The following is a 24,339-nucleotide window of genomic DNA, read 5'->3' as shown; positions in this document are numbered from 1 at the left end:
CAGTATTCAAGGAAGGAACTGGAGTTGTTTATTTAGCTTAGAGAAGAAAGGTGTGGGCTGGGGCATGATGATTGTCTTCAGGTATGTGATAGGCCTTCTTGGGAAAAGGTATTATCCAGATAACAACAAGGACCAAAGGGAAGCAGATTTAGGTTCACTGTAATAAGGCTCCACCTCTTTATAATTAGATCGACTGAACAATCTTGAAAGGTAGCAGGTCTTCCCCGTTTAAGTAGAGGCTGGGTGACTACTTGTTGGAGATGTCATACAGGGAATTCTTGGTCAGGTACAGTTTGGACTGGTTGGTCTCTAAGGACTCAAGTTTCTGTGCAGAAACTTGTGATTTACAGATACAAGCACTTTTAAAAGCCTAGTGGAATGTGGCTTAATTAAGTCAATAATGGGTGCTATAGAACTGCCTTAAATAGGTAAATCTAAATTTCTGTCTCTACTATTTCTAACAATTTTTCTAAATGAGATCAAGATACATCTGCCATCCTAGTGTCATCTGCCTTTGTAGCAGAGATTTTTGTGGGGCAAGGTCTGACTTCTTGGATAGATAGTCACCTAAATTCTAATACCTCCTTTACCAGAGGTGAAAGGACATGGGTGGAGCTTAGGGGGCTTAAGTCACTGTCCAGGAATCTGGCCTCTCCTCAAGCCTCTCCACTCTAAGGCAGGTTACATTTGAAAATTCATCAGACTTTTAATATTTGTCTGCAATTAATCTATTCACCAGCTCCTTTAATCTGCATCTCCCAATTTAAATGTGTAAGGTTATTTCTCTTGACTCATGGTTGATCATAGACTACTCTCCAGGCATTTTAGGGGCATGATAAATGTTGAGTTGTTTAAGTCTAGGGCAGACATTGTCCCAAGTATCATTTCTTAAATGGTACTCATTGTTTGGTCATTCTTTTGGCAGCATTGGCCGTCTGTGTATCATTATATCCTTTTTCTATATTTTCCAGTGGACTGTCTTCACTCTGAAAAAGTAATTTGCTGAGGAGTTTACTTGAATCCATTTTTAAGTGCTATTTTCAAAATTGACCATAATAGGTCAAATGGTGGGGGTGTTCCACAATCCTGAATATTTCATTCGAGGTACTCGGGTTGAAAAATCTTTAAAATGTTTTAATTTTTATAATGTAAAATTGTTTAAGTATTGCAAAATTCTCATTTTAAGGTTATTCCATAGAAAGGGGCAAATTGTTGGAAGTTTTTACTCTTAAAGCAGATTATAATTTTAGTTTTCCAGTACATATAAGTATGTTAGCCCAAAGTAGCATGAATGTACTGCTGGCCTTACACTATTGTCTCTCTCCCAATGGCAACCCTCCCATTTGGTGTCCTTTGTAAAGCCAGTGTCTCCTGTACATCAGAAATATTCTCCCTCTTCACCTTTTTCCACTTGGCTTCCACCAAGTTTCACTTCAAATGCTAACTCTTAGAGTCTCCACACTTGTTAGCTTCTCTCATCCATCCCTTCCCTCATTACTTGTTTTTTTTCATCAACTTGTATATGGGCCATCCCCCACCCTCCTTGAGGGAACTGTTGCAGTTTTCTTCTTTGTCTTTCTAGAGACCAAATAACTTAATGATGAGGTTCTTTTGAATGTCATGGATCTCTTTGGCAGTCTGGCCAAGCACATGTTGGATCCCTTTTCAGAATAATGTTTTTAAATGCATAAAATAAAATATGTAGGATTACAAAGGAAAACCAATCCAGGCAGTTTGTTTGGCCAATGGTTAGAGCTGCTGGACCTGGAACCAGGATGACCTGAGTTTAAATACAACCTCAGACACTTAGAAGCTGTATAACCTTCTAGAAGTTGCTTAGCCTCTGTCTGACTCAGTTTCCTCATCTGTAAAATGGGGATAATAGCACCTAACTCCCAGGGTTGTTGTGAGGATAAAATGAGACAATAGTTTGTAAAGTGCTTTGCAAATCTTAAAGTGATATATATGTTTATATGTGTAATATATTAATACATAGTTATTGACTTTTGTTTTTTGTTTTTTTTTTGGGGGGGGGGTTGGCATGCATCTTAGTTAAGAACTCCTAGGTTAGTGGTTAGCTGGTCTTGGAGCCAGGAAAACTTGGCTTCAAGGCCTGCCTCTGACAGATACTGGCTGTTTGGCCTTAGGACAGTCACTTAATCTCCCAGTGTTCTAGTAACTAAGAAAATAAAAACTGCAGAGGTTGTATTAAGAGAAGTTTTCTCACCTAGGAATTCCCTATACCTTTTGCCTCACAGGTCTGGGCAGCTAGGTGGCGCAGTGGATAGATCACTGGCCCCGAATTTGGGAGGATCGAAGTTCAAATCTCACCTCAGACACTTATTAGCTGTGTGACTCTGGGCAGGTCACTTAACCCCAATTGCTTTAAACATCCAGGGCAAACTCCAGTTGTCCTGATATATCTCTTGCCACTGTACCTAGGTGGCGATGGAGGAGTAACCCTCCTTCCCTCACTTAAAAATCCAATGCATTGCAAGCCGTGACATCACCCCTATGTAGTGGTCCTCTCCAAGAATGAAGGACAAATAACAAAAACCTCACAGGTCCAATTTCTAGTAAAGTGCTAAGCTCTTAAAATGCATATCTAAATGAAATAAATTGGGGAAGCTTAAGAATGGGGGGGGCTCGGATGCAACTGGTTTGGAAGATTCTTTCACGCATTATTTACGATGTGATTTGAAATACCAAATGTAGCTTCGAAGCCCTGAGGCAGGTGGGCCCTTTTACCATTATGCTAATTCACCCTTGAGATTCTGGAAGCTTTCTACACTTGTTTACTCATTGAGAGATTGGTGAGCTTTCTTCCCTCCTCTTTGTCTAGAAGTGTTGAACTAGAATAACTGTAGAAATGTTGTCAGAAATAGCCAATTTGGTAGTTTGTTTTGCTTAGTTGTCCTTAGTTAAAAGGGAAGTTTCTTTGGGGAGGTGGGAAGGAGGAGAATGAGTCATTAGCAAGTGACTGATGTAAGGAAAGGAAAACATCAATAAAACCTTTGTTAAAAATAATGCTTAAAAATAAAGTATGGATTTTGAAGATGGAAATGGAAACCATTACAAATTAGAAAGGGTGAGAACTGAGCAATCACTCAACACGTATTTGTTAAGCACAAACTGTATTTCAGGACTGGAAATAGAAATGCAAAGAATGAAACTACATTCTAATGGGAGGATGCAGATAACTGGGTCTGAAAGTTTTCTTCAGCTGAGGCTGTGCAAGTTTACAATGTTGTAGAACAGTTAGTGGAGCCAATCTCTTAGCCAGAAACGAGTGTGTGCTCAACCAGGATGATTTGGTCATGACAATCACCTCCATTTTAGCGGGAGAATGGGACCCCACTCTTCACTTCCTTTGTACCTTCTCCCTGCCTCCCTTCACTTATTCCATACATGTAAATTGTAGAATCACAGGATGTTAGAACTGGAAGGATTCTAGCGTCTGCGTGCGTGTGTGTGTGTGTGTGTGTGTGTGTGTGTGTATGTGTGTGTGTTTCAGACATGTTTGGCAGTCTAGTGAAACCTCTGGATGCCTTTTCAGAATAATATTTCCCTCCCCATAATCAAAGCAAATGCTAAAAAATTATCTATTGGTTAATGAAAATAAAGATGTAATTTTTCCCGAGACCTGAAATATGTCCGCCAACCTTAATTTAAACTAGTCCTCTTATTTCTATAATAGAAAACCTTGAGGTCCAGAAACTAGGGACCTACCCAATGGTCTTTAATTGAGATAACAGGGTCGCAAACCTATCACCCTGGGTGGTGTCCCATGAGGACATAGAACAATGGATTTCTCAACCCAGAAACCTATGAAAAAAAATGTGTACTTTGATGAGAGGTTGGGGAGTAGGTAATATGAGGTAGCAAGCCCTGGTCTTAAGACCTCAGTCACCCTTGGCAATCTGAGCAAGGAAAACCACTCCATTCTGACTCTTTGTGCTATAAATCCCAATGCAAGGGAGCAAGGACATTAGAAGCTGAGATCCAGCTTAAGCTAGGTTCCTTTACAAGGAAACAAATCTCTGGGTGAGGGGGAGACTTGGGGTGTGATTCACCTCAGCCTAATAGAGAGTAAATACCTTAAGAATAGGAATGTAAAGACATTTCTGAAATTCTGACATTACTAGGGTCACGTAACGGAGTGGAAAGGAACATTACATTTGGTATTAATAATTTCTGTCATTATATTAACAATTTTTCTGTCTCTGCTTCAAAAAAAAAAGAATAGTGGAATGCAAAATTAGCAGGAAGATCCTTTAAAGTGAAATTTTCAAGTTTATGATTATTACTGATGAGCCATAGAAGTCCTGACCATTCTGTATTGGAAATATCACATAAATGACCATTGCTAGGATAACCTTACAAAAGAGTTCAAGGATTCATATAATCTTTTTGTCAGGTCAGGTTTTGAATACAAGTTATTTGGGTTTTTTAAAATCACTTTAAGCCCTAGAAGTTGATCTGTCTACTGTGTGATGCTTTATTATATTCTCTCCTTCTTGAAAAGAACCGTGAATGAGATTAATTTTTGTGTATTTGTTTTTTTAGATTCAGAATATGAACAACATAATTTCTTTCCCTTTGGACAGTTTGCTGAAAGGAGACCTGAAAGGAGTAAAGGGGGTATGGCAGCTTTATATTTTCAATCGTTATATAGTATTTTTTTTTTCACATCATCCATCATTGAGCATATTAGCCTGTTGAGGCAGGCAGCTCATATATTCATTATGTTTTTAATATGGGGGGGTGTGGAGAATGGGAGAGGCAAGATGGCCATCTGTTCTCCACATTTGCTTTTATTTGCTATCTTATTGGCATCATGAGCCAAGAGAATGGGCACTCTTAGTCTTTATAGTTTCAGCCTGACATGTATAAACATACAGTGGGTACTAGGAGTGGAGAGGATGATATGTTTATAGAAAGCAATAAATAGCTTAAGTAAGGATTTTGGAATCATAACCACACTGGGACCTTTGGGATTTGGTGGTGTCTGCTGTTATCCTGGGCATTTCCATAGTTGTAGTCTGACATCTGAGCCAGCTAGACAGGACTTTCTTCTTGTTTTGAACTGGGGTGGCAGAGGGAATGGGAAGGATAAGGAAAAAGGAGGAAGAGGAGGAGGAGATGGGTACATCCACATCTAGCATCCTACTGGACTAGAGGATTCCCTTTAATTGGTTGGTGGAATTGTCATTCGGCTTCAAGCTGGCCAACAAACAATTAAAACCTTATTGTCTGCTCAGTTATTGAAAAGAGGGGTAAGGGAATGGCCGCCTTTCACCACATTTTTGTGTTTTATAACCATTTCTGGTGTCCCATTATTAACACCAAGCTCTCAATGGTTTCCAGAATATGCAGATGGCTAAAGATCAGTAGATCAGGTTGAGGAAGTATGGGTAAATTGTTTTTGCAGAAAGATTGAATTCAGTCAAAACAGAGACCCAGCAAGAAAGAAAAGCTTGTAGCTTCAGTTATTTTATAGATTGCCCGTTCTTTACTTGCACCTGATCTGAATAAAGTTAAAGTCACTGCTCTCAAATCATGGGAATCTTTCAGCAAAATGTGGTCAGTTGTAAAGACCTCAAAGCTAGCTCTTTCACAGTGTTCAGTACAACTCAGCTGATCTCAGATCTTTGGGGAAATTATGGTTGGGGCTCCCCACTTAGGAGGCACAGACAAGAAGACTGTTGGGATCCCTTAGTGAACAGGTTAGCCATCTAGTAGTTTGGTTTTTTCCCCTAGTCAGTGGAAGATACAGTGAGCAAACATGGGTAATTACTGTTTCCTGTTTTGGATGGATCATTCTATACTTAGGGCCACTTATTAGTCTAGACTCTGTGTCCATCACATACATTCTCTTTGTGGGTTCTTTACATAAGATAGATAGATAGATAGATGGATAGATAGATAGATGGATGATAAGTAGATAGAAAAACAAATCATATGTGAATTCATTTAACTCTCTGAAAGTAAAATGGTTCAACAATTTAGAATGATATATTGGTGTATGTGTGTATACATGTATATTCAAAAGGATATATTTTGGGGTCATATCTTTAAAGATTATCAAAGTTATCTTTACTAACAGCATCATCTCTTATCTACTTAAGAACATGTACTTTAGGTAGATTCATTGTAGTTCATGGAATCTCATACAGCATAATCACAATAATTTAAAGTATATTACTGTGATAAGTAGGATTGCTTGGGAGTTAATACTTAGCCATATCTAATTTGTGCTCTGTTCACAGGATCTGAAAAAGCCTTTTGACAAAGCTTGGAAGGACTATGAAACAAAAGTGTAAGTGTTTTTCCCTTTTAGAAATAAGTACAGAGTTTGGTTTCTAGATTAAAGCTGAGCTGTAGTTCTCAAAGGGATTTTAGATAGTGGTTATTCAAGGGAGGAGAATATCTATATTGTTGTGGTTATACTTTGTGATGTCAGATACCTGAGGAGTAGTTTGAAATTAAGGTTTGGGTTCAAATTCTGGTTCTGCTTATTCCCATATGACTATGGGTAAGTCACTTTTCCACTTTGGGCCTCAGCTTCTTCAAATGTAAAATGAGGTTTAAATAATCTGCCAAACTCCTACAATCCTGTGAATTTCACTTTTTTAAAAAGTTAGTATTGTAAATACATACTTATATTCCTTGGAAAACCAGATTTAAATAGGTTTTTCCTTGGTCCCTTCCTATCCTTTCATTCTAAATCATTGAAGAAGGTTACTTTCAAGAAGTTAATTAAGTCTCAGTTAAAATCACTTGTATGACTATTTTTTAAAAGATGCTATATCCATTTTATCATTCACAGTGGCAGGATTTTTTATCTTCTCAGGGTCCATGAGTGGTTTCTAAAAGTCAAAGTACTCTCTCTGCTATATGCATGACTTTTGCACCATCGTTTTCCCTGGAAAGATCAGAAAGGATTTGAATAGCCATCTAGTTTGAATAAAAGCAGCAGAAGTGGGAGAATGTGGGGGGAACCCAGCAAGCCTGGATGTGGGAAGTAGAAGACAAGGGTGCAATTTTTTGTTTTACGTATATTATGTATATTTATATGCATATTTTGTTCTGTGGATTCTTGGGCAAAAATATCTTCACCTCAGTGCAGCAGTTTTTCCACCTGTAAATGAGGGGATAAGTTTTTATTAGTGAGTCGAATAAAGGCATAAACTGAATGTTCGTTAATTTTTCAGATGACATGAAACTGGGAAGATAATAACTAACTTGTTGGGTGAAAAAGTCAAGATCCAAAGCAGTTCCCAGTATGCTAACATGTCACATTGAATCTAGACATATAAAATTTGTAGTCTTACACTTAGGTTCAAAAAAAGTCAGCTTCAGAAGTATAGGTTGGTGAAGAGGGAGGGTACATGAATAGACATCATTTCATCTAAAAAAAAAAAATCCAGGGGTTTTAGTGGACCACAAGCTCAGTGAGTCAGCAGTGTTGCTTGAAAACCAAGAAAACTAATACATTCTTAGCCCACATTAAAGAGATGCAGGATCCAGGAGTAGGTAAAAAGTTCATCTATACTTTGAGAGTACTAGGAGCAGCTAGGTAGTGTAGTGGAGACAATGTCAGGCCTGAAATCATGAATAAGTTTAAATCTGGCTTCAGACACTTACTTGCTGTGTGACTCTGGACAAGTCACTTAACCCTGTTTGCCTCACTTCCACATCAGTAAAATGAGCTGGAGAAAGGGCAGCTAGGTGGCGCAGTGGATAGAACACCGGCCCTGGAGTCAGGAGTACCTGAGTTCAAATCTGGCCTCAGACACTTAACACTTACTAGCTGTGTGACCCTGGGCAAGTCACTTAACCCCAATTGCCTCACTAAAAAACAAAAAACAAAAACAAAAACAAAAAAAATGAGCTGGAGAAAGAAATGGCAAACCATACCAGCCAAGAAACCACAGAAGGGGTCATGAAGAGTCGGACATGATTGAAAGGATTGAATAGCACACTTTGGGAGTATTATGATTAGTTCTAGGTGCCATATTTTAGGAAGAACACCAATAGGATGTAAAATGTCACAAGTAGTTATGATGGTAATGAGTCTTGAGATGATGACAGATCGATTGAACAGAAACAATAATAATGATAGCATTTATATAGAACTTTTTTTTTTTTAATTTTTTTTTTTTTTTTTTGCGGGGCAATTGGGGTTAAGTGGCTTGCCCAGGGTCACACAGCTAGTAAGTGTTAAGTGTCTGAGGCCAGATTTGAACTCAGGTACTCCTGACTCCAGGGCCAGTGCTCTATCCACTGCACCACCTAGCTGCCCCTATATAGAACTTTAAAGTTTACAGAAAACTTGATAAATATTATCTCAGTGCTCGCTTTGGCAGCACATATACTAAAATTGGAACGATACAGAGAAGATTAGCATGGCCCCTGCACAAGGATGACACGCAAATTCGTGAAGTGTTCCATAAATAAATAAATATTATCTCATTTTACCCTCTTCTCAGCCCAGAGAAGTAGATGCTATTATCATCTCCATTTTACACATGAGGAAACAGAATTTCACAGAAGTGAAATATTTGCCTAGAGTCATACAGCTAATAAATGTCTGAGGAATGGGGGATATCGAGTCTGGAGAAGAGAAGATTTGGGGAAGGGTGGGATAAAACAGGTGTCTTCAAGTATTTGAGAGGTTATCCTATGAATAAAAGATGAGAGTTGTTTTGCCTGGCCACAACTAGAGGCAATGTCTAGAAGTGGCACGCCGGTATTTAGGCTTGTGATAAGGAAAAGCTTCTTAACATTTGGGCCTTCAAAAAAGACAAGGGACTGATAGGAGAAATGAGTTTGCTCTCACTAAGCGACTTCTAGCGAAGACTGGCTGGCCACTTGTTTAAAGTATTGCAGTTTTTTGGTTCAGGTATGGCTGGGGTAGGTGGATTTTTATGGCACTTGTGAATCTGATTCTATAAATCTCAGTAGATGTGCTTTCAGGTCCTTTCCAGTTAAATCTTGGTGACTTCACTGAACACAAATACAATTGTCTATCTATGTTTTGGCTTAGACTTGTAAGTGAACTGTTTGATTTTGGAACTTACCTGTTCCCCATCCCCCCACACCAAGTAAAAATTACTGTTACTGGTTTGAAACAATTCACAGTTTCTGTTCTGCTTTCCCCAATGTAAAATGGGGAGATTTAATAATATATTAATTTAAATATAAGCTGCTTATGAATATAGATTGTCACCAAATATAGACTGTACTGCTAAAAAGATGCTTTTTGGGTCACTTTCAGTTTTATTGATATTTTGTTTTACATTACATCTACAGATTACTCCCTTTTTTTTTTTTTTTTTTTTTAGTGAGGCAATTGGGGTTAAGTGACTTGCCCAGGGCCACACAGCTAGTAAGTGTTAAGTGTCTGAGGCCGAATTTGAACTCAGGTGCTCCTGACTCCAGGGCCGGTGCTCTATCCACTACGCCATCTAGCTGCCCCAATTACTCCCATTTTTGAGAGGTCTTTTGTAACAGAGTAAAACAGTTAAATAAAATTAATAATACAGTGAGCTCAACTGAAACTACTTGCAACATTTCACATCTTTAGCACCCTCTCTGTTTTTAAAAAGTTAAACCCATTTTGTCTCTCTTCATTCCCATTTTAAAATATATTTAAATTTTTGTACCAAATACATATAGTCAAGCAAAACCAATTCCTCTATTGGCTCTGTGTGTGTGTGTGTGTGTGTGTGTGTGTGTGTGTGTGAGAGAGAGAGAGAGAGAGAGAGAGAGAGAGAGAGAGAGAGAGAGAGAGAGAGAGAAAGAGCTCATACCACAAAAATAGCGCTTCTCTGTAACAAATAGCATGCATTCATCATTGATCCTCTGGAATCATAAATGGTCGTTGTATTGATTGTAGTTCTTACAGTTTTCAAAGTTGGTTGCTTTTACAGTGTTGCTGTTATTGTACAAACTGTTCTGGTTCTGCTCATTTTATTCTTCATGAGTTTATAGAAGTCCTCAAAAATATTTATTCTTATAATATTTATGTTAATATATAGGTATGCATTAGGAACATAATTGCACAAAATTATTAGGATAGATTTAGTGTGAACTTTTAAAATTTTTCTTTCACTTTAAATAAAAATGTTTCAATCCTTTTGGTAATCACTACTCTCTTCATACTTTTGTTGTCTTTCTTTTAGTAAGAGTGAGACATTATAAGCCTCATTCAGGTTTTGTTTGAGCTAGATTGAGAGAAAACATGGCCTGTATTCAGACCAGTGTGGTATCTAGGTAACAGAGCTATGAGACTTAATGGTTCCAATAATGATGGTCACAAAATATTTGAGAAGTACAGCTTTGCATGATTTTTTTTTTTGTCCAGAGAAGAAAGAATATTGAAGATGGGGAGAAGATCTGAGGAGCCAGTGGATGGAAGTGGTAGAGAGCCATTAGTGGAGATAATGCAAACAGGGCATCTACACACAATAGCCCTTTCCTAAAAATAAAACAGAAAACACTATAAAACTCAACCTGACTGATTTCAGATGTATCTGACAGTGTGCTTACTGATTGACAAAAGGACATTGTGCTACTGGGCTGCCTTCCTAAAGGTCCCTGAAACAGACTTGATTGTGCCACTTCTTTCCTCAGAAACCTTTACTAGCTCGTCATTGCCTACCAAAGGATCTTTAAACTCCTGACTCAAGGTCTCAAGGCCCTCTACTTATTGCCTCCAGCTTTACTTGCTCAGCCATCTATTGTTTCATTCTTTTTAGTCTATCCAAATTGGACAATATCTTCCATCTCCTGTTTGCATTCTGTTTCTTTCCTATCCCAGTACTTTTGCTCATAACATTTCCCGTGCTTGGAATCCTCTATCTTTAAGCCCTGTTAGTCATTTCCCTTTTGTTGAAGTCTCAACTTGAGTCACCTTTTCCATGTAACCCCTCCCTCTCCCAGGTGGAAGTATTTTCTCTTCCCTTTTTCCTCCTCTTCTTTCTCCTCTTGATTCCCCTCCCCCTTCCTCCTTTCCCTTTCTTCCCTCTCACTTCCTCCCTCCTCAAATTTCTCATACCAGTTTGGCTGTTCCTTGGCCATATTGCCATTTGCCTTCTGTTATATTTATCTCTGTCCTTCCTGTATTCCTCCACTAGCATTTTAGCTCTTCTGGGCAAATAGTGTGTTATTTATACTTCCACGGTCTACAACAGTGCCTTACACATCTTAATGCACGTTTGCTAGGTAGAATTAGATTCCCCAAAACAACCCCAAGAGGCAAACAGGATTGGCCATACTATTCCTACTTTATCAAATAAGGAACTGGAGATGGAGAATGCTTAAGTGATTTATCCAGAGTGCTCTAACAAGTTAAAAGGTAAAACCTGTACTAGAAACTCCTTTTTCTGACTGCCAGGCCTGTGGTCTTTTTAACACATCACCCTACCTTTCATAGTAGAAAGAGAATTATTTGTGGAAAACAATCCAAAGTATGTGGCGTAGCCTCCACGCCAAAGTAATCTGAAAGGACTGGGTCTCTCTCTGGTCTAGAAGGATAAAGGTGTAGAGACTAATGAGATAGAAAATTCTGAAGTCATGAAGTAGATGGAAGGAGTTTGGAATTGGAATTCCCAGAATATTGGAATTAAGAAGTACTCCAAAGAGCTTGAGGGAGGGAGTTTTAGGATAAAGAGAAGTAGTTCTGTACAGAGTAAACCCCCTTTTTGAGGAGGCTTTAAACAAAAAGATCCAGTAAAGGCTCAGTTAAACTCAAGGACAGCATAGCCATTCCCAGCCGTACTGAGGGATGTTAGGTGGGGAAGCATGATAAATCTTTGCCTGAAGGAACTTTAGAGATCATCTTCACCAACCCTTTCATTTTATAGATGAAGAAACTGAGACCCAAGGAGATCAAGTGACATGTCTAAGGTTGCTCAGGTTGTACATCTCAAATCTCCTTACTCTTAGTTCATAGCTCATTCTGCTTCATCAAGACGCAACATTTGCCAACTACAGGACTTTGGTCCAGTTTCATGTCCTTCATCCTTCAACTTTTCTGTCTATTCCTTAGTTGGTTACTATTGCTTGAGTGAAGTGGCAGATGGGAGGAGAGAAAGTGATGGAAAGTCTAACGTAGCAGCAGCAACAGCCAAGGAGAGTGGCAATATAGCTGACTGGTTAAGTCATGGCTGTGGTAATAGGGGGGCAGACCAGATGGCCTGGCATGCTACCTTCTGGCACATGCTAGAAGTTGCTGACCTCTGTTATCCTCCTGGCTTCTATCCCATATGGCTAAATTTAGTTCATTATTACTGCAGTTAGGACAAGAGTGGGGGATCTTATGATATGAGAGTCACTGGCTTAACAAAAAGAGTCCATCAAAGGTCAATTATAAGTAAAAAAAGAAAAAGTAATTTAATTCATGGTGGGTATTTTTCCCTTGGAGAAAAAGAAAACATTCAACTTAACTGCTTTTTAAATTAAGAACAGGGAACATAAAACTCAATTCCACATTATCCCCCTAGGGAGAAATTATCCTCTGGGTGGCAACAGCGGTGATCAGAGCAGCCCTACCCCCATGGGCAGAATGAAATCAAACTGAGGGCCAAATTGGACCCAGGGGCCGGATATTCTCCTCTCTGGCCTAGACAGTTATAAAGTCCCTGAAGACAGGTTGGCATTGTTTTAGGACAGGTCTAAGAAACACATGGTCTTAAAGTTAGAACAGACCTTTAAGATCATCACATTCAACTCTGTCATTTCACAGAACAGGGGACTGAGTCCCCTAAAAGTGAAGTGATTTGTCTAAGGTAACACGAAGAATCGGTTGAAGAATCAGAACCAAGACCTAATTATTCTGATTCACAGTCTAGGGTATTTTTTCTTTACTCAGTTCAAGTAAGGAAACATTAAGTGCTTGGTATGCACAGGATAGAGTGTGTGTGTGTGTGTGTGTGTGTGTGTGTGTGTGTGTTTCAGTCATTTTCAATGATGTCTGACAATTCATGGCCCCATTTAGGGCTTTCTTGACCAAGATACTGGAGTAGTTTGCCATTTCCTTCTCCATCTCATTTTACAGATGAGGAAACGGGCAAACCAGGTTAAGTGACTTGCTCAGGATCACACAGCTAGTAAGTGTCAAGCTGGATTTGAACACATGAAGATGAGTCTTCCTGAATCCAAGCCCAGGACTCTCTCTATCCATTGTGCCACCTAGGGGTGTGTGTGTGTGTGTGTGTGTGTGTGTTGTAAATCAAAAGGAAAGTAGAAAGTGGTAGAAAGCTACACTGAAGTTTTCCTAACCCTATTTTAGAAGACAAGTGATTAATTCAGCATTCAAGATTAATTCAACTTTCAAAAAGTTTAGAAGCTGTCCTATAACTTTTCTGTCTATACCTCTTCTCTGTTATATTTGTGTCTAGGTTTGTCTCCCCAGTTAACATGGTAAGTTTCTTGAGAGCAGGGATGTTGTTTTATTCATCTGTGTAGCCTGATGACTTTACATAGCTCGGCCTCACTCAAATCCAGTTCATGCACAAGTCAAGATATCACACTAGATGTCATTGACCCTCTTTGAGAATAAAGGACTAACAACAATAGCATGTAGCATTATAACACTTAGGACAAAGTACCTTGCACATGGTAATTACTCAATAAATATCTGTTGAATTAAGTTGAACCAGGCAGGCATTATAAGACTTTTGGAAGATCATAGAATTTGGAACTAGAAAAGACCTTGAAGATTATCTGGTCTTCATTTTATAGATGAAAAACCTGGGATCCAGAGGGGAAAGGGTATGTGTGTGAGTTGACTTGCACAAGGTCTTTGGCATGTATAGCAGAACTAAGATTCAAGCACAGATTCTTTTATTACAAATTAGTGCTCTGCAGGCCATGCTACAAGGTGATAGTGGTCTCTTCAGGCTATGTAGTAAGCATGGGGACTTGTAAGGAGGCTGCTCCGAATCCTTAGGTCAATAGGCAACTTGATTTATTGCTGCTGTTTTCCCCTCAGGACAAAAATAGAAAAAGAGAAAAAGGAACATGCCAAGCTTCATGGGATGATTCGCACTGAAATAAGTGGAGCTGAAATTGCTGAAGAAATGGAGAAAGAAAGGAGGTTCTTCCAGCTACAAATGTGCGAGGTAAGATGCTGAACAAGCACAGATGTCCAGTGCTGGTAAAGAGCCTAGGAAGCTAATGAAATCTGCTTTTATCTCTCATTAGGAGTCTTGCAGGTAGACTTTTTATTTTCCAAAGGAGCTTTGTTTTTGTTCTTTAAAGAGAACTATTGGGCTCAGGGGCAACATAGCTATTGGATCCAATTTTTCCCAATGACTTTAGCACATTAATTTTAATAAGGGAACCTAAATCTTCTGTAGCATGGGACTGGAATAATCTAACACAGAATCATTCATTGAATGAAGAAAATGAAACTAAAAATAGGGCCAAGCTAGTCATGCACATGTATATATACATGCAAACATACAAACAAGACTCACTCTCTTTCTCTCTCTCTCTCTCTCTCTCTCTCTCTCTCTCTCTCTCTCTCTCACACACACACACACACACACACACACACACACACACTCCCTCCCTCCCTCTCTCTGTCTCTGTCTCTGTCTCTCTCTGCCCCCAGTGCTTTAATAAAATGACAGACCCTATTTAATGACCTTTCACACAGCTTTTTGTCTTTAGGCTGATGTCATACCCAAAGAGTTTGACCCTCCTTGTGCCCTCCACCTCACTGAGTCATGGGCAAAGGGCAAAAGGGAGAAGCTACTTGAGGGGAGAAAGAGAATACTATGATATGTGGAGTTCCTATTTTAATTGTATGAGGGCCTGTTTATAAAAAGCTAAACTGCTTCTCATTTGAAAGTTGTTTTCAAATAGATTCCACTTACTCATTAGTAATTATACTTACTGAGGTCAAGGAAGCTTAGCTATCCTTCCAAAGCTATTCTCTTGTTTTAATGCATTCTGCTGGCACAGTTACCTAACCATTCTGGCCTGGGGGAAGGAGGAGGGATAGGGACACTATAGGAGCCTTCTTTCTTTTGTCATATTTAGTGAAGGAAGAATATCACAACATAAATTCTCCAAGATGTTGGATACCAGTGGGTTGTTTGGTTTTTTTAAAATACTTTTGTTGTAGAAGAAATATAAGAAGACAACAGTTAGCTCATCTCTCTATCCCAGTGTTTGCTCTTCTTCGCAATATTTGTCCTGTGTTTTGGTAAAGTATGTACAATCTCTAGGAAGTAATTAAACTTAAATTTATGTCAAATATGGGTTTGTGACATCATAAATGAACTTCTACAATTAACTCTGGATTATCTGGAAGGAATCCAAAAGTCACTTAATTTTGTCTTTAGAATGGCTGGTGACTTTGGTTTTGGTAGTAGCTTTCTTTGTCTTCAAAAATATGTCTAACTTAAATATTTTAAGTAGTTGTCTTTCCTAGATCAAACACTAATTGGACAATGGAGGGAGCTACATGTGGAGGCTAACTCACATTGAAAAACACAGTAAAAACAATTATGAGTGTAGATTGATTTTCATTTATATGTAATTTTATATAGAGTCTAGAGTGTATCTTTAAATTAATGTGTATTGCCAGTATTTAATGCAATCAGAATTAATCTTTTAATTTAACCAGCTATCAAGGCAGTGATGGAGTAGTGTCTAGAAAACTGACCACAGAATCATGAAGAAGGACCTGGGTTCAAGGCTCACCTCTGCCATACTGCCTTTGTGATGCTGGGCAAGTCACATGACTCTTTAAGGCGCTCCACCCCCCTCCGCCCCCAAGAGCTCCCTCAGACTAGAGGTTACAGAACCCTTGCTAGTGTGCAGTGACAAAACAGAGTTTTGTCAACTCAACCAGAGTTCCCTGTGCCAAGTAAGGTCTGGACCAGTGTTCAAAACCCCATTATTATGAAAGGCATTGTATTATACTGGGAGCTAGAATACCAAGTTCTTGTCCCAGCTCCACAACTTATAAGATATGTGATCTTTGGCAAGCTGGTGGATTTCTTTGAGCCTAACTTTCCTCATTTGTAGAATGCGAATAACAACCCCCACCCTTCCTACCTCCTGGTGTTGATAAGAAGAAAATCAAATGAAGTTCAATAGGGGAGAAGGGGATGAAGGGAGGGAAGGAGGGAGGGAGGGAGGGAGAGAGAGAGAGAGAGAGAGAGAGAGAGAGAGAGAGAGAGAGAGAGAGATCTGTGCTTGTACAAAGCCTTATGTCTTGGGCTGGAAAAGAGACTTTTTAAAAATTCTGTACATACTACTTGATAAGCTTCCTAAGTAGTTCCATATAATATGTAATTGAGCATGTTATTGGGGGGAACAATTTGCCATGTTAGAAATGCATTATTTTGGCCATGTCTATCAAACAGTCAATTCCAATTTAAAGAGAAACTCGAGTCTAAAAGATGGCATTCAGGCTTACTTGGTTCTGAATTATCCCCCCACATTTAATTAAGTGCATTTTAAAACTTGTTTGAACACTTTTGAAAAGAAGCACAGAAATGCAAAAGCCTCCATTACCCTCCCTTCTTCAGCCTATGTCAAGATATTTCCGATTTGGTTGTATTTTTAGCTAAAGATGTCTCCTTTGTTTTTCTCTTCTCAGTGACATATGAAACCTGTCTGTAAATCCAAATCCTGACTAATACTGAAATTGCAAATTTGTTAGCACTGTCTGCTGAGTTAATAGATAGTCCAACTTAAGTATAGCTTAATTTGATTGGTTGTTTCTTTTGCTTTTCCATACTATCATTAATATTATTAGTAATAGTAACATGGTGATTGGTATAAATAATAACATAATTAATAGAAATTAATAATTAACCAATAATTATCAATGTAACCATCAGTTACATTAATATAATAATATTAATAATGAACATTGATATGTTTATGGCCCGACATAGGCTTTCCTGCCATGTGCCAATCATTAAACCTCTCTGAATGTCAGTTTCCTCTCCTGTATAATAGGGATAGTAGCTTTGATGTTTCACAGTGTTGTTTCCTTTGAAAAGGGAGTATGTAAAGTGCTTTGTAAACCTTAAAGCACTCTAGGTATCAGTTCTTCTTCTAATAATATATGCCATCTGTAGCAAGCATGCATTACCTAAGCAGTCTAGGATCCAAGGATTTAGTGTTGGAGTGGACCTTAGCTGATTCAGTCCCTTCAGGGACTGAACTTCAGGTGAAGTTCAGAGAGGTGAGTGATTTGACTAGAATCACAAGTAGTAAGTAAGTAGTGGAACAAATATTTCAGCCTAGCTTCTCTGACTCAAAATCCAATGATCTTTTTAGCCTCTTTTATGTCGAAATAAGATGTGAGGGGGCAGCTAGGTGGCACAGTGGATAAAGCACTGGCCCTGGATTCAGGAGGACCTGAGTTCAAATCTGGCCTCAGACACTTGACACTTACTAGCTGTGTGACTCTGGGCAAGTCAACCCTCATTGCCCCACAAAAATACCCAGAAAGAAAGAAAGAAGATGTGAAGAACTCCCTGACTATCAGAGTCATTAAACACTAGATGGATCCTAGAGGTTGATCCTAGAGACTTCTTCTCAAGAGATCTCTGGTAAAGGAAGCTCAGGATTCCACCATGTTGATTATGCCCTGAGGATATTATTAAAGAGCAAGAAGGTTGGGGGTGTGTGTGTGTGTGTGTGTGTTTATAAAAATATATGGAGAGGGTTTATTAATGTTAATGAAAACCTGGAAATGTGCACAATGATTGGGGAATGACAACAAATGTGGTATAGCAACATAAAGGGTTATTATTGCTCCATTCAGAATTACAAAAATGAAGAATATATGGAAATTCAGAAAGGCATTTATGAAACAATGCCAAGCAAACAAAGCAGAATTAGAACAATAGCATGCTCATTGGCTAGAGAATGTATGAGAAAACAACAAAAGAAAATACATAAAGTCAGATGGAAAAGGCATTTAAAAGGGCACTGGAGGAAATGTGTTTACAGTTATTTAGGTAAAGTGTGTATTTATTGAAGTGTTTTGATTACTTTTTTGTTTGAATGAATAGACATTTTGTTGTTCTAGCTGGATCAGACCATTGATTGGTCAAGCATAGCGTGTTTTTGTTTGTTTTTGTTTTTGTTAGCCCTGGTGGCTCTGGTTATTGGAGCAGCTATTGCGGTATTTTCCCTAAAAATTCACTTAAGTTATTTTTTTTAAATTTCTTTATTTTAAGAGGGGCAGAAGATTGTCATAGAATCAGACAAGTTACAATAAAGTATCAGTTTTCTCAAAACATTGCAGATCACTCACTGGGCAAGTCAGTTAACCCTCATTGCCCCACCCCCAAAAAAAAATCCATCCTTGTTCAAGGCTTTTATGCATCTCATACATCTCTAGCACAGTCACAGCCCTTAATTTTCTTCAGCGTACCTTCACATAGTTCATAGCACATGGTATAGGGACTTAATGACAGTTTGAATTGAATTTATGTAGAAATGTCCTGATATAGAAATGATTAATTCATTTACAATTACAAAAGAAAATTTTTATTTAGCTTTAATTTCATGATTTGCATTTGGAGGAGATAAAAATGAATAAAGGACATGATTCTTACCATTATGGAAATTAGACTGTAGTTGGTTTTCTGTTACTAACACAGTTAGCTTTTTGGTTGCCTACTTATTCCTGTGAATTGTTCTTTTTTTTTTTAACAGTACTTACTAAAGGTTAATGAAATCAAGATTAAAAAGGGAGTTGATTTACTTCAGAACTTGATCAAGTATTTTCATGCACAGTGCAAGTAAGTTTTTCTTTCTTGTGATTATAACTTAAAGTGTATCTCTTTTTCATGGCAGCTGTGGATATTCTAATATGGAAAAGAAATCTACTAAATTATGACCCTTATTCAGAGTTACATTTTGCCTTGTTATCTTTGTATGATACTTTTGTCTTTCCTTTATTCGGGGGGGGGGGGGGGGTAAAATGTTTTGTTCCAAAATGTGAGATTTAAAATTGGATATTAGATCATAAATCTCCCCTACTTAACCCTTCCCTTAATTCATCTCCCAGACTAGTAAATGGAAGAAGCTTCTGGTTTTCTAGATAGAGCCTTTATTGTATATAAGGTGTTGTTGATTAGAAGGATAGGAAAACAGAAATACAGTACAAATCGTCTTAAATCTAGGCTGTCTATATTCCTTATAAAAACTCACCAAACCGATTTAGGCCACCTTTGGAGTGAGTCAGACCGTCTGTGCCGCGCCGCCCGGAGTCCCGCCAAGCCGGCAAAAAAAAGGCTACTCCCGTTCTCTCCACCCCGGAAGTCAAAAAAACCCGGCAGGCAGTCTGACATGCGCAGCAGGCGGACTGTACCCCGGCAGGCAGTCTGACATGCGCAGCAGGCAGACTGTTCATCTCCTCCCCAAAAGGGTGGTCCTTGAAAAACTGGCGTCTTTCACTTATCCTAACCGACTGTTAAAAACTTTCATATTTTACCACATTTCCCCCCTTTGCTTCCTCAAGAAACGGAATGTTTCCTTGATGGAACAGTAAAAAGAATATAATAACTTTTGCTGACTAATAATATGCGAACAACAATACAGAAAAGGAAGAGAGGAAAGTTTTGTCCAGAGGGGCGATTTTTTTTTTTCCTCATGAACCGACGCTTTGACATTAGTCTTGCAAAGGGAGAGCCTCTGCAGAGAGTACATGTTACAGATAGTATATAACAGAAAGGAGATAGTAAAAGCTAATAAAGCAAAACAGTTCATATAAAGTCTCTGAGTTCTCTTGTCTTCTTGAAGTGGTAAGATGTCATCAGGAGGAAACTGGATTCTGGTCTGGAAAACTGGATTCTGGACTCTGGTCTGGAAAGCTGGATTATCTTCTTTAACTGTTTGAATTGCTGTATTTTTAAAACCTTAGCATAGCATTGTCAATGATCAAATTAATAAATTCCATTACATTCCCTCCTTTATATGGTTAGACTTGTAATAGAGGGTTGAGGTAGTTATGCAATGTGTAACACTTTTTACCACCATGTGTCTGGATCAAAGCCAAATTTAGTATGTGTTCATGACACCTGAAAATGTTATGGAAAGGTTATCATACCATATCTCATGGTTCTGAGACAGCCAGTGATTGTGCTAGGCCACAGGTGAATTCAACTGAGTGAGATAAAAAGATAAATAAGTTCAGTTAAATTAGGTTAAATTAGGAGGGAGAGAGGATGAATACTGGACTGTGCCTAGTAATTGTGCTCTACATAGTCACCATCATAAGCAAACCATGGACTTACGTATACCTGTCTCTCCTTTTGTTGCACATATATTCTCTCCAGGGCCTGCGTCAGAGTTCACAGCAAGTTAGTCTCTGAAATGATAAGTTTCCATATTTCTGAAATCTCATTAATTTCACCAAAGACAATATGATGGTAAAAATGTGTGCTATGCTGCATAACTGAGAATATATTAGTGATATATACAATAATTCCAAACCATACCCAGAGTATAATGACATATAAATAATAAACGAATGTAAATAGCTGATTATATTAGACATTGTTACATAATCTTCTTTTAGACATTATTACATAATCTTCTTTTAGCAAGTAGACCACATCATCTTATACATGAATTCTCTGGTATAACAGTAGCAGATACTTAAAGTGGTGATTAATTCATCAAAAAGAAATAAGACTTCAATTAGCAAGATTCAATATTCAATGTTTTCAGTGAGGTATCAAGCAATTTCTGGTACTTTTTAGTTAAACAGAACAACATACAAGAGAAAGGAGAAAAATAAATAAATAAAACAAAACTCATTAGAACTCATGGTTCTCTCAAAAAGAAAGAGTAAATAAAAAAAAAGAAGAATTCTGGTAGCTTCTGAGGCCCGATAGCCTCACCCACAGCATATACTTAAAATGTCTTTGAATAATCACTTAGTTTACAAAATTTAGTTTTAAAGAAAAGCAAAAGAAACAAAAGTAAAAAAAAAAAACCAAAGCAAAACCAAAAATAAAAAATAAAAAGCAAAAGATTCGCTAAGCACCCTTTTGTGCTCTTAAAGAACTTAAAGGTGCAGTCAATTCCAGGTCTTTTCAGTGCCTTTCAAAAGTCAAAACAAAAACAAAAAAACCCAAAAATTAATAAAAAAAAAAATAGTTGAGGTAGGCCAGAAAACTAGGCCATGTACTTCAGTGCTTTTGCCTGTAGAAGGAAATGCTTGTTAAATTATAAGGTATTTAAGCTGCTAGAGTTTGGGGTATGCCACATTGTTTTAACTGGTTCCCCAATTCTCTGCATGCCAAAGTGGCAGGGGTTTCTGAATTGTCATTGATCTTTCTAATGCTGTCATAATGTTCTTTATGGTAGAAAATGTGGAGTTCTGTAGCATCAGTTTTGTCTGTGCCACTGATTTTCAATAAAGGCTGATTTAATTGATGAACCACAACATTCAGCTGATGCTGCTTAGCAAATGCTACAATTGTATCATTTCCTCCCCACTTTCCAAATTTCTTTAATTCATCAACATATTCTTCAAAAGGGGAGTCATTTACTATAAAAGACTCAAACTCTTGTCTATGGTTAATCATATAAGAAGCAGCTTCTTGTCTGTGTCTGAGATGATTTCTACAGTGACCTTCTAGCTGGTCTGCTAAAGCCCTAAAAAGGCAATTTCCGTCTCCTGATACTTTACGAAGACTGAGTCCCAAAGCATTTAACTGATCAGTGGGATTCTTAAATGGGAACTTCCTGTTTCCTCTGAACTTTCTTTGCTCTTTAACAGTTGCTATCGTTAGGGTTTTTACCTCTTTAGCGTCTACCTCAGGTCTATCTGAAATCTCTTCACCTATGAATGGTGCAGGCTTTATATGAGAGCAATGAATCCATGAGTCTTTTTCACCAATTTTAATGGCGGTAGGAGTTGTCAATAATACCTGAAAAGGTCCTTCCCAGGCAGGTTGAGTTCCACTGGTTCTCTGAAAATTCTTTACATATATTTTATCTCCTGGGTTGAAGTTATGCAATGAAAAGTCTAATGGTCCTGCCTGGACCACAGCTCCTGCCTCATGGAGTTCACGTAGCCTGGTCTGTAATTCCTGTATATAGGAAGCAACAGAAGTATCACCTCCCACCAGTGATGTATAAACTGGGGAAAAAGTTTTAGCTTGGATAGGAGGGTGACCAAAAAGCATTTCATAAGGAGATATATGAAGTTCTCCTCTTGGTCTACTTCGTAGATAGAATAATGCCAATGGTAGAACATCAGGCCATTTCAAATGGGTTTCAGTACATAATTTGCCAATCATACTCTTAAGCTCTTTATTCATACGTTCGACTTGGCCTGAACTTTGTGGATGGTAAGGCGTGTGGAATTTTGGAGTCACTCCCAAGAAAGAGTAGATTTGGGATAAAATCGAATCAGTGAAATGTGTGCCTTTGTCAGAATCGATGCGGGCTGGTGGGCCAAAACGAGGTACTATCTCTTTAAGAAGAATTTTGGCAACAAAGGCAGCTGTGGCTCGGGGGCTGGGAAAGGCCTCCACCCACCGAGTGAGCTGATCAACTATAACAAGGCAAAATTTATAATGTCCTGCTTTTGGCATAGTAATATAATCAATTTGTAAGTGCTCAAAAGGTGTATATGCTAGAGGACGCCCTCCATAAGCTTTGACCTTAAAAGCATACTGATTATAAGACTGACATGTGGAGCAGCCCGAGCAGATTCGAGATGCTGTATTAGTCACACCTGGTGCTATCCAGGTTCTCTTAATAGAGTCTACAATGCCTTGTGTACCAAAATGGCCTTTTCTGTGAACAGAGAGGCATACCTGGTGGTAGAATTTCCGGGGAAGAAATGGCTTACCTTCCGGAGACACCCAGATGCCATTGATCTGTTTCGCCTTAAATTTCTTTTTCCACTTTTCTACTTCAGAATCGTCATAGGTTAGGTTGGAAGGAATATCCTCAGAAGGTGAAAGGTTAAATACATGTTCAGGAGCTTCTAATGCAGCAAGCTTGGCTGCAGAATCGGCTCGTGCATTTCCCTTTGAAACAGGATCACTATTCCCTGTGTGGGCAGGGCAATGTACAACGGCTAGGGAAGAAGGCAGTTTTAGGGCATCTAAGAGGTCCTTGATAAGGTCCCCATTGGCAATAGCCTTGCCCGAGGATGTTAGAAAGCCTCGTTGACGCCAAATCATACCAATAAAGTGGCATATGCCAAAGCCATATTTCGAGTCAGTAAAAATGGTGGCACTCTTATCTTTAGCTATATTACAGGCCTGTGTAAGAGCCACAAGTTCAGCAGCCTGTGCACTAAAATGGGAAGGCAGAGAAGCTGCCCAGAGGGTGTCATAATCAGAAACTACAGCAGCTCCAGTAAAACGGGTTCCCTCTCTCATAAATGAGGAACCATCTGTATAGAGGACAAGATCAGGATTTTCTAAAGGTGTATCAAAAAGATCATCACGGGGTTTTTCAGCCATATCAACTAAAGAAGCACAGTCATGCAACGGTTCCCCCGAGAATGGTAAGTTAGGGAGTAGTGTTGCTGGATTAAGAACTGTGCAGCGTTTTAAAGTGATATTCTCATTACCTAACAGGGTTATTTCATACTTAGCCAGCCTTTGATCTGAAAAGGCTTGTGTCCTGTGACGTAGTAAGAGAGCCTCCACTTCGTGAGGGCATTGCACAGTTAGAGGGTTACCTAGGACCAAATCAGAGGCTTTTTCTACCAAAAGCGCTGTGGCCGCCACTGCTCTAAGGCAAGGTGGCGCTCCAGCCGCTACAGGGTCCAGCTGAATTGAATAGTAGGCTATAGGACGTTGGTTAGGCCCCAGTGACTGAGTCAGGACTCCAGAAGCCACCCCCCTTTGTTCATGCACAAAGAGAGTGAAAGGCTTACTATAATCTGGCAGTCCTAGGGCAGGTGCTGATAACAAGGCCCGTTTTAATTCTTTTATGGCTGAGAGATGCTGGGGATCCAACTGTAAACTGTCTGGAACAGAACTTTTTGTAAGAGCTATGAGGGGTTTAGTAATTTCACCAAAAGAGGGTATCCATTGTCTACAGTACCCAGCTGCTCCCAGAATGGCTCTCAACTGCCTCTTAGTAGTGGGGGCAGAGAGTTGTTGAATGGCCTGGACTCTCTTAGAAGAGACAGAGCGAGTTCCAGCAGCCAAAATAAATCCTAAATATTCTACCTGGGGCAAACACCATTGTACCTTTGTCTTGGAAACCTTGTGTCCTCTCTTGTGCAGCTCCAGCAGTAAGTGACGGCTATCTTCCTGACAAATTTCAGCATTAGGAGAGGCCAAAAGTAAGTCATCTACATATTGTACTAGT

At 38.8% G+C, this 24,339-nt stretch overlaps 1 protein-coding gene and 1 non-coding gene across 5 annotated transcripts in view; both read left to right on the top strand.

The window, feature by feature from the left end:
• The window catches only part of ASAP2 (ArfGAP with SH3 domain, ankyrin repeat and PH domain 2), a 290,308-nt gene that overhangs the window by 150,145 nt on the left and 115,824 nt on the right, over positions 1-24,339 (top strand). For all 4 annotated transcript variants that reach the window (XM_043983860.1, XM_043983863.1, XM_043983858.1 and 1 more), the window contains exons 4-7: positions 4,567-4,641; positions 6,270-6,319; positions 14,000-14,129; positions 18,703-18,788. In XM_043983860.1, coding sequence (XP_043839795.1) covers positions 4,567-4,641; positions 6,270-6,319; positions 14,000-14,129; positions 18,703-18,788 — 341 coding nt within the window. The remainder of the gene's footprint in view (positions 1-4,566; positions 4,642-6,269; positions 6,320-13,999; positions 14,130-18,702; positions 18,789-24,339) is intronic.
• LOC122744785 lies at positions 8,354-8,460 on the top strand. Its single transcript, XR_006355130.1, has one exon. It is a non-coding gene; the product is annotated as a U6 spliceosomal RNA (small nuclear RNA).

This window comes from Dromiciops gliroides, chromosome 2, assembly GCF_019393635.1.
Source record: "Dromiciops gliroides isolate mDroGli1 chromosome 2, mDroGli1.pri, whole genome shotgun sequence".
NCBI lineage: Eukaryota > Metazoa > Chordata > Mammalia > Microbiotheria > Microbiotheriidae > Dromiciops > Dromiciops gliroides.
This window is presented reverse-complemented; position numbering and strand designations above follow the sequence as displayed.